Consider the following 9196-nt stretch of genomic DNA (forward strand, 5'->3'; position numbering starts at 1 on the left):
GAGAAATTTTAGGAAGTACTAAAGAAAAAGTTTTAAAAATTCATAAGCTAATTCAGGAATTAATTAAGAATAACCACAGTTGATACTTTTGGCTTATTTGGATTTATGTTTGATATATTTTCATGCCATTGTTACTGCTACTAGGTGCTTAAAATGAGTTATTTTAAGGGGAAGCCTGGGATGGAATTTTTAACAGTATGTAGACACTTGGCATGCTTGGTTAGTCAGTCAAAAGGAAGAATTCTTCTTGTTCCTGGTTGCTTTTGCCCAACATGTAAAGGGAACATACAGCTGTAAACAATGAAGGAAGAAAATGTATTCAAAGAAATGGGCTCCTTTGAGTCCTAGGACTCAAGAGTTACCTGGAATTTCATCTTGGGTACCTAAGACATGATTAAATGATACTTAAAGTATTTATTTAGCCTTTTTAAAAAAAAGATTTATTTATTCAGGAGTGCTTGGGTAACTCAGCCAGTTAAGCATCTGTCTTTGGCTCCAGTCGATATCTCAGGATCCTGGGATGTAGTCCCACATTGGGCTCCCTGTTCAGCAGGGAGGCTGCTTCTCTCTCTGCCTCTCTCTCCTCTCTCAAATAAATCTTTTATTATAAACAAATATTTTATTTATTTGAGAGAGGGGCAGAGGGAGAGGGAGAGTCTTTAACAAACTCTGAGCAGGGCGTGGAGCCCGACACTGGATTGGATCTCATGACCCAGATCATGACCTGAGCTGAAACCAGGAGTCGGTCACTTAACCAACAGAGCCACCCAGGCACCCCATTTATTCAGCTTTTAATACTGGTTTATAATGTTCTTCTATACAAGATACAAAAAGAAAAGCTGAACTGGAAGGAGACCAAAGTCTCTCAACAAATATTTTTTCCCTATGGTATAGTAGAATGAGAGGTTCTCTTTTAGTTTTGACCAAACTTGATCTGTAATCCTTGAGCTGTATTTACAGGAGAAAACATAAGTTAAAGGCACCATTTCTCCTCTCCAGAAATTAGCTTGTTAACTAAAGCTTCCATTCAGCCCTTCTCTATCAGGAAACTGTCCAGATAACCTCTGCTGTGTAAGGTGTGAATAACAAAACCCTAACCAATTTGCTGAGTGGTTATAATCACATAGGAGTGGAAACTTCAAACACAATATAACTTCATTTTTCCCCTAATTGAAGTTTCCTTGCCTGATGTGTGCAGAGATTATCAGACAAGCCCTCCCGTCCTCTCTCCCCATGTAAGTCCTGGACTTTGCCTTCTATCTTCTCCCGGAGAAGTAGCCAAAAACACATTTCCTTGACTATTTCTCTAGATCATCAAAAATGCCTTCATGGTGGAGGGTTTGGGGAGGGTGTGGGGGTAAGAAACATTTGGAATATGTCTCCCCACCTAGACAGCAATGACATAGGCAGAATTTGTCTGATGTAACTGTTTTGGAATTCTAGAGTCTATTTAAGGCTTGCAACTGCCAGGGGAAGGCTTAGACAACTTTGGTCAATTCCAGGTTTTAGTTTGGAAAAGCTACCCGTCTGCCACCCCCCAGCCCATGGCAGGGAGCCATGCGTGTATTCCTGGAGCAGCTTGCATGCAACTTGTGGGAGCAAGGGTGGGCAATCAGGTTATGTTCTCCAAGCATTAGGGGTCTGTGTTCTGATTGCTGATTGCTTCTTCTGATCATAAGAGTGCAGAAAGTTGTTCCGCTGTCTGTTGCAAGTCCCTCTCCCTCTTGCTGAATTAATGTCCTTGGGATTAAAGGCTCGTGCCCTTCCCACTTCCTTCATTTTTCTCTTTTTCCCCTTTTGGGTGCCAGACATTAAAGACCTCAAAAGTAACGCATATACAGAGGAAGTTAGACTGTCACCTGCATCCCCAAGGAAAGGTGCAGTCTCAGAAAAGACCTAAGAAGACCTTTACGCTTCAGGCTGATCCTGCATGAAGACAGTATACAATAATAAAAATAAACAAAAAAACAAAAACAGGAAACTCTGGTGAAGGGCAAGAATGTCATTTCCAGGGTTATCACATTCTACATTCAAATGTCCAGTTTTCAATAAGAAGAAAGAACAATATACAAAGAAGTAGGAAACTATGATCCAATCGAAGGAAAAAAATAAACCAACAGAAATATCCCTGAGAAAGACCAGATGGCAAACCTACTAAAGACTTTAAACAACCATCTTAGAGATGTTCAAAGAACTAAACATAAAAGACATGGAGAAAGTCGAGAAAATGATTTATGAAAAAAAAAAGAAAATGACTTATGAACAAAATAGAAATATCTATAAAGAGATAGAGAACCTCAAAAGAAACCAAGAAGGAATTGTAGAGCTGAAAAATACAATAACTGAAATGAAATTTCATTGATGGGATTCAGAGGCGTATTTGAGCAGGCAGAAGAAAAAAAATCAGTGAACGTAAGGATAGGATGATTGAAGTCTGAGAAAAAGAAAAAGATTGAAGAAAAGTGAACAGAACCTCTGGGACACCATCGAGAGACCAACATATCATAAGAACATGAAAAGATGCTCTGTATTACTAACCATTAGGGAAATGCAAATCACAACTGCAATGAGGTATCACCTCACATCCATTAGGATGGCTACTATTAAAAAAAAAAAAAGTAGCCCAGAAAATAACAAGTGTTATGAAGATGTGAGGAAATTGAAACCCTGGTGCACTGTTGGTGGGAATGTAAATGATGCAGCCATTGCAGAAAACAGTATGGCATTTCCTCAAAATATTCAGATTAGAATTACCTTATGATCCAGCAATTCCACCTCTGCATGTATACCCAAAAGAATTGAAAGCAGAGCCCTGAAGAAATATTTGTACACCCATGTTCATAGCAGCATTATTCATAACAGCTAAGACTTGGAAGAAGTCCAGATGGCCATCAACAGATTAATGGATAATCAAAATGAGACTTATACGTACAATGTATACAACCTTAAAAAGGGAGGAAATTTTGACATATTGCATGACATTGATGAATCCTGAAGACATACTAAGTGAAATAAATCAGTCACAAAAAGACAAATACTGTATGATCCCATAAGCACCTAGAGTTAATGAAAATCAAAAGAGAAAGAGACAAAATGTAGAATGGTGGTTGCCAGAGGCTGGGGAAGGGTAAAGTGGAGAATTCTTGATTAATGGGCATAGTTTCAGTTTTACAAGATGAAAAGAGTTCTGGAGATGGATGGTGGTGATGGTTGCATAGTATGAATGTACTTAATTCTCACTGAATTGTACACTTAGAAATGGATAAGATGGTAAATTTTATGTATATTTTAACACAATAAAAAATCCTTATAAACTTTTGGGGCACCTGGGTGGCTCAGTGGGTTAAAGCCTCTGCCTTTGGCTCAGGTCATGATCTCAGGGTCCTGGGATCGAGCCCCACATCGGGCTCTCTGCTCAGCGGGGAGCCTGCTTCCTCCTCTCTCTCTGCCTGCCTCTCTGCCTACTTGTGATCTCTGTCTGTCAAATAAATAAATAAAATCTTTAAAAAAAATCCTTATAAACTTTTAAAAAAGCCTTCAGGGCAAAAGAAGCCTTGGATGCTGAACTTGCTTCTCTGGGGTCTTGCCTTTTGGTTTTGGTCCACTTATTGGTTAGTTCTTCAACGTTATCTGTATTTCATCTAGCTTTTTATTTTTATTTATTCATTTTTAAAGATTTTATTTATTTATTTATTTATTTGACAGAGATCACAAGTAAGCAAAGAGGCAGGCAGAAAGAGAGGAGGAAGCAGGATCCCCGCTGAGCAGAGAGCCCCATGCAGGGCTCCATCCCAGGACCCAGAGACCACGACCTGAGCTGAAGGCAGAGGCTTTTACCCACTGAGCCACCCAGGCACCCCTCACCTAGCTTTTTAAATTGTCTTGAAGAGGAGGTTGATCTGAATAACCTAGCACATCATTACCAAAAGCAGAAGTCCCTTCATTAATGTATTCCAAAGTTGTCTACCTGTTCATTCTTATACTTCCTTTCTTCCCACTATCTAGGGTAAGACCAATTTCCAAGTTCTGTAAATTACAACATTTATATTCAATGTCCAATACTACTTTTATTAGTAAGTGACACTTGAATTATGATCCTAAGAAAGGACCAAGAAGTTGTTGGAACTGCAAACATAATTTACTCAAGAGAAAGCTAATTAGACTTCTCAAATTGTAGGCTGTTTGATATTGGAAGGAATCTTTGGGAGTAACTTAGTCCAGTTCCTTCATTTGCAGATAAGGAAATAAAGGTCTAGAAAATTTGAATAGCTAGCGGCAGAAGTGGAAAGTAGAACTATATCCTCTTGGTTCCTAGTCCACGCTTCTTTCCATGACTGATTAATAAAGGTTTATTTCAGCAAATATTATGAAATTTCTTAGAATTGGCACTTCAAATATATTCATGTGGATGGTAAAAAGCAACTTAAGACATTTCCTTTGACCAGAGTTCTCTCAAACTCAAGGAAAAGGGCATGGACAAGTTTGGGGAATTCTTCACTAAAGTTAAGAAAGTTATTGCAGTTTTTCTCAGGGCCATATGTTAACATGCACTGTAAATTTTCAAAAGAGTGATGTAAAATTTCAAAAACTTACTTAATATGAAGCCATTTCCCACCAGTCTTGGTCTAAGTTACACAGAACATATTTTGAGAATTGATATTTCAGACTATCATAATTTTCTTACACACACACAACTTATTTTATCTACCCAAAAAGGAGAGTGAATTTATTTAAATTATTCATTAAAAAAAAAAAAAAGACTGAACACTTTTCTAAGGATTCTACCTGATCTGCTGTGTAAGTTTGTTGCCTGCTGATTGCTTTACGCATATAAAAATATTTTTAATACACAGCTTTGCCAGATCAGCAAAGGACAATCAGGTGAATATGATAAAAGGATTCTAAAGGTAGAGCTCTTAAAGAAAAACATTTAAACTTTCTTTTCTCCAGACAATAAATATCACAGAGACATAGAGGCCTATTTCTGTTGTATTTGGTAAAATTCTTACCAACGAAAAATGAAAAATTATTTTTCTAACTCGACCTCTTACCATTTAAAAAATGGACTGCATTATCCATTGGGATCTTTTAATGCTAAACACTACTTTAAGTATGCCAGGTATTTTTCTATCAGTGAAAACATAAAACCAAGTTTGAATTTATTAAAATATGTGTTACTACTTATTGTAGGCCTTTTCATGATTTTTTTTCTTATAAACTAGTACATATAATTACATTTACTCTAACAGCTTACATGGCATTTTGAAAAGTGGAAAAGTCGTCAACTTGTGATCCAAAAACAAGAAATCCTAACTGAGCATAAGCAAAGAATATTATAAAAAACATGATGGCAAATCCTACTATGTCTTTGATACAGCGGGACAAGGTTGATGACAGCTGAGACATTGTCTTATTAAAACTTATGAATTTGAATATCTGAAAAAGAACAACGTTAATTAAAACAGAATAATATAATTACTTAGATAAGTTAAATTAATTTCAGAAAAAATTTGCTTCCAATTAAAGGAAGTGTTGATGATAGGAGTGTTTGAGGATTTGCCTGCAATCATTGCAAGGCCAACCTATTTTAAAACTACTTCATAGTTAAGAAAATCCTCCCCCCCCCATAACTTTACAGCTTTAGTTCCCATTTTGCTATCTAAATATGTATCTCTATATATCTATATATCTAATCTGCTGCTCTTAATATAATAAAGTGTAAGTACCTTTATCCATGCAAAAAAGATGGTGACAGCAATTATGTTGTTGTAGTAAGTGTGCCAGTATGCAAGAAAATAGAAGTCTGAATATTGATCGGTATTTTTTAACAGGTCTCCAAGTAAGAGAAAAATTTGTACGTTACAGTATATGTTGAAGGAAACAGTCAAAAAACACAACTAAATGGGAAAATAAGAAAGATTAAATTAGAGACAATTTCTACTTCTGAATGTCCTGCAGCCTATGAACAGACACAGGAAAAAGTTCATCAGAAGTTTAACAGAAAGGGAAGAAGAATGAAGGCATAGGTTTTTAAGTGAAGGGAAGTCAAACTCAACTTAAAGAAGTTTAAGATAGAAGAATGATCACAAAAGTACAGGAATACTGATCATTTGACTATCCTAATCTATTTGCCTGTTTGAGTCATAAAGCACAAATGTCTAAAATGATTATTCTGACAAGGCTGCATTTCTGCTCCATGTAACTACAGGATACCTATAAGTTTATTTTTATTTATGTATTTATTTATAATTCCAGTGTAGTTAACATATAGTGTTATATTAGTTTCAGGGTGTACAGTATAATAGTTCAACACTTCCCATACATGGTACTTAAAAAGTTTAGTATTTTCTACCACATAACACTAAAAAAAATTTTTTTTCAGTGACACAAAAATAAGCCCTTTGAGAACCCTCTGACAACTCTTCCAGAAGAGGATTTCAGAACCAGGTTATGTCAGGTATCACAGCTTTCTGTCATGAAAATCGTCCTTCAACTTCCTTTGCCTGAAGTGCTCAGGTAGTTCAATGTTATGCTGTATGTTAAGTATTACTGGGGAAACCAGAGAGGTAGGTGGCACGTTTCCTGACTCTGAGAAAAAAAAAAATTTTTTTTTTTGACTCTGAGAAACTTTTAATCTGGTTTTGGGAAAAAAGACTTATATCCTGGACTGGCTATGACTAAGAGTCTGTAAGGGTATATAAGCTGGAAGTGTTTGTTCATCATTCCTAAGACCAAGTTCTTACCATTTGTCCTGCCCCGCCAACCTCTCTGTTTATTTTAGTTCTTTCCAGTGAGGAGAACTGGCAGTTTTTGGAATTTATTTCAGAGACTATCTTCCCAGTCCTGGTGTTCTCTATGCCTAGCTGCTCACTGCTCCCTAGCCTCCCTTTCAGTATTCTTCCTAGGCTTGATTTTGCATGTTCTTTCAAAACTCAGTGTGAGGAAGAAAACAGAGAGGCAACATAAAAGAAGAGTACATGTCCAAAAGTAATTATGATTTTCAACATGAAGCCCTATAAGAAACACATTTATTTTGAGGGAGGAGAGACCTACTGTGCACTTAAAATCATAATACCTATAGAATTACCTATTCTAACTTTATGCTGGTTCTCTCAAGGACCAAATGGGGGGGGGATAGACTTACTTTTGGAAGCATACCATTAGTATGCCCTATGACAGCTCCTTTTTTAAAGGATACTTGCAGCTTTTTAACTTGTACCAGCAGAGCTCCAGAAGAGCTGAGGGGTTGGGGTGGACTTGGGGAGGTAAGGAGCTGCTCCTCAGCTAGTTGCCAAATGAGTAGAAAATTTTGCTTTTTATACCTCTCTCATTGGTGGGTTCAGATGTGATTCCCTCCAATCATACATATGAATGTATACTTACCACCAAAAGTAGTAATTCTAGCCAGTTCCAGACACTTTTGAAATAAGCAGACTTAAATTCTCTTATTTTTTGGCCTTCTTGTGTTGTGAAGACAATAAGAAAAATACAAAATGTGATCTCACAGGAAGCAATAATATAATCATAGTAGCTAACATATCTGAGGAGCTTCACAGAGTAAAATTGCCATGAAGTAATTATTCCTCCAGTTGCAGGGAATTCTGCCACCAGTCTGTAAAATTAGGTTAAAGTAACTGTGCATTTATTTCAAGCATTATATTTCAGTACCTAACTCAAGGTGAACTTTTTTTTTTTTAAACATTTTGTGTATTTATCTGACAGAGAGATTGACAGTAAGAGAGGGAACACAAGCAGGGGGAGTGGGAGAGGGAGAAGCAGGCTCCCTGCTTAGCAGGGAGCCTGATGGGGGGCTTGATCCCAGGACCCTGGGATTATGACCTGAGCCAACGGCAGATGCTTAACTGACTGAGCCACACAGGCGCCCCCAGTGTTAAGTTTCTAATTTGTGATGATGTATACTTTAATAATCAGTTATTTTGTAAAGGTCATGTGTTCAATTTAAAAGAAATTCTAGTGGATTTACTTATTTTTTAATGGCCCCACTTTTTTTGTACTCTGAATATTCACAGTGTAACTGAGAAAGTAAGATGTGATTTTAGCCAGGCATTCTTTCTATTTTGTGTTTAGATTGCTTGATCATAACTGGGAATACAATTTTTATGTCCACAAGAGAATGAGATGATGTTCAAGAAATGCTATACTGTTAGTTACTGTTGTTAACCAGTACTCTCCCCAGAATACATAATTCTTGAATGTTTCAGAGAAGGAAAATACACTCTCCCCCTTTAGAAAATACACTCTCCCTCTTTAGATTATCAGAGATACTTCTTACTTCTAAATGTCAAAATTACATATTCTACTAAAACAAGTTTGTTTATTTTAGGGACAGGATGTTGGACACAAGGATTTATATGCAAAGAGAAGTATAAAAATTAATTCCAACACTAAATAAAAAGATATTGATGTTGTTCACTGTATTTCTACTGCTCTCTACAACTTCATTTAATTAAGAATTGGCAGTAATTTAAGGAACCCAGTATCTCTATCATAATGTAAGTATTCCTACTTAGACCTATTAGCAAATATTATTGCTGCTGGAATAAGGTGCTGCCAAAATAAAACCAAAAACCAGTTAAACAGAAAACAGAACTGTTTGTTTTGCCTTGCATGTAATAGGTGTGCAAAGTTGGGTAAGGGAGAGAAGTGAGAGAAACTCAATATTTTGATCTGAATTTGACTATTAAATATTAAATATTGACTATTGAATATTTGACTAGTAAAAAGGGAAAAAAGAACAGTATTCAGTTAAGTTTGCCAGATATGTTTACAAAAGGAAAGTGAATGGCTAAGGTCTTAAGTAATGTGCTCCCATACAACCACTGATTAGATTACCACCCGTTTAAAGTTTCAAAATCTGCTAGTTTTTTTTTTTTTAAAGATTTTATTTATTTATTTGACAGAGAGAGATCACAAGTAGACAGAGAGGCAGGCAGAGAGAAGGAGGGAAGCAGGCTCCCTGCTGAGCAGAGAGCCCGATGCAGGACTCGATGCCAGGACCCCAAGATCATGACCTGAGCCGAAGCCAGCGGCTCAACCCACTGAGCCACCCAGGGCCCCAAAATCTGCTAGTTTCTAAAAGATAACATTTTTTTTAAAAGATTTTATTTATTTGACAGACAGAGATCACAAGTAGGCAGAGAGGCAGGCAGAAAGAGAGGAGGAAGCAGGCTCCCCG

The 9196-nt window shown here is 36.8% G+C and overlaps 1 protein-coding gene across 3 annotated transcripts in view; it reads right to left on the reverse strand.

Moving 5' to 3' along the window:
• The window catches only part of LOC111141298 (polycystin 2 like 2, transient receptor potential cation channel), a 40023-nt gene that overhangs the window by 17941 nt on the left and 12886 nt on the right, over positions 1-9196 (reverse strand). Inside the window, exons 6-8 of one of the 3 annotated variants that reach the window (XM_022493756.1) lie at positions 7384-7612; positions 5727-5897; positions 5255-5436 (exon numbers count right to left, since the gene is read on the reverse strand). In XM_022493756.1, coding sequence (XP_022349464.1) covers positions 5255-5436; positions 5727-5897; positions 7384-7612 — 582 coding nt within the window. Of the gene's footprint in view, positions 1-5254; positions 5437-5726; positions 5898-7379; positions 7613-9196 lie in introns of all 3 variants that reach the window. The other 2 variants (XM_022493757.1, XM_022493758.1) reach the window with 2 other exon arrangements.

This window comes from Enhydra lutris, unplaced genomic scaffold (genome assembly GCF_002288905.1).
Source record: "Enhydra lutris kenyoni isolate GAN:26980312 unplaced genomic scaffold, ASM228890v2 scaffoldscaffold5, whole genome shotgun sequence".
NCBI lineage: Eukaryota > Metazoa > Chordata > Mammalia > Carnivora > Mustelidae > Enhydra > Enhydra lutris.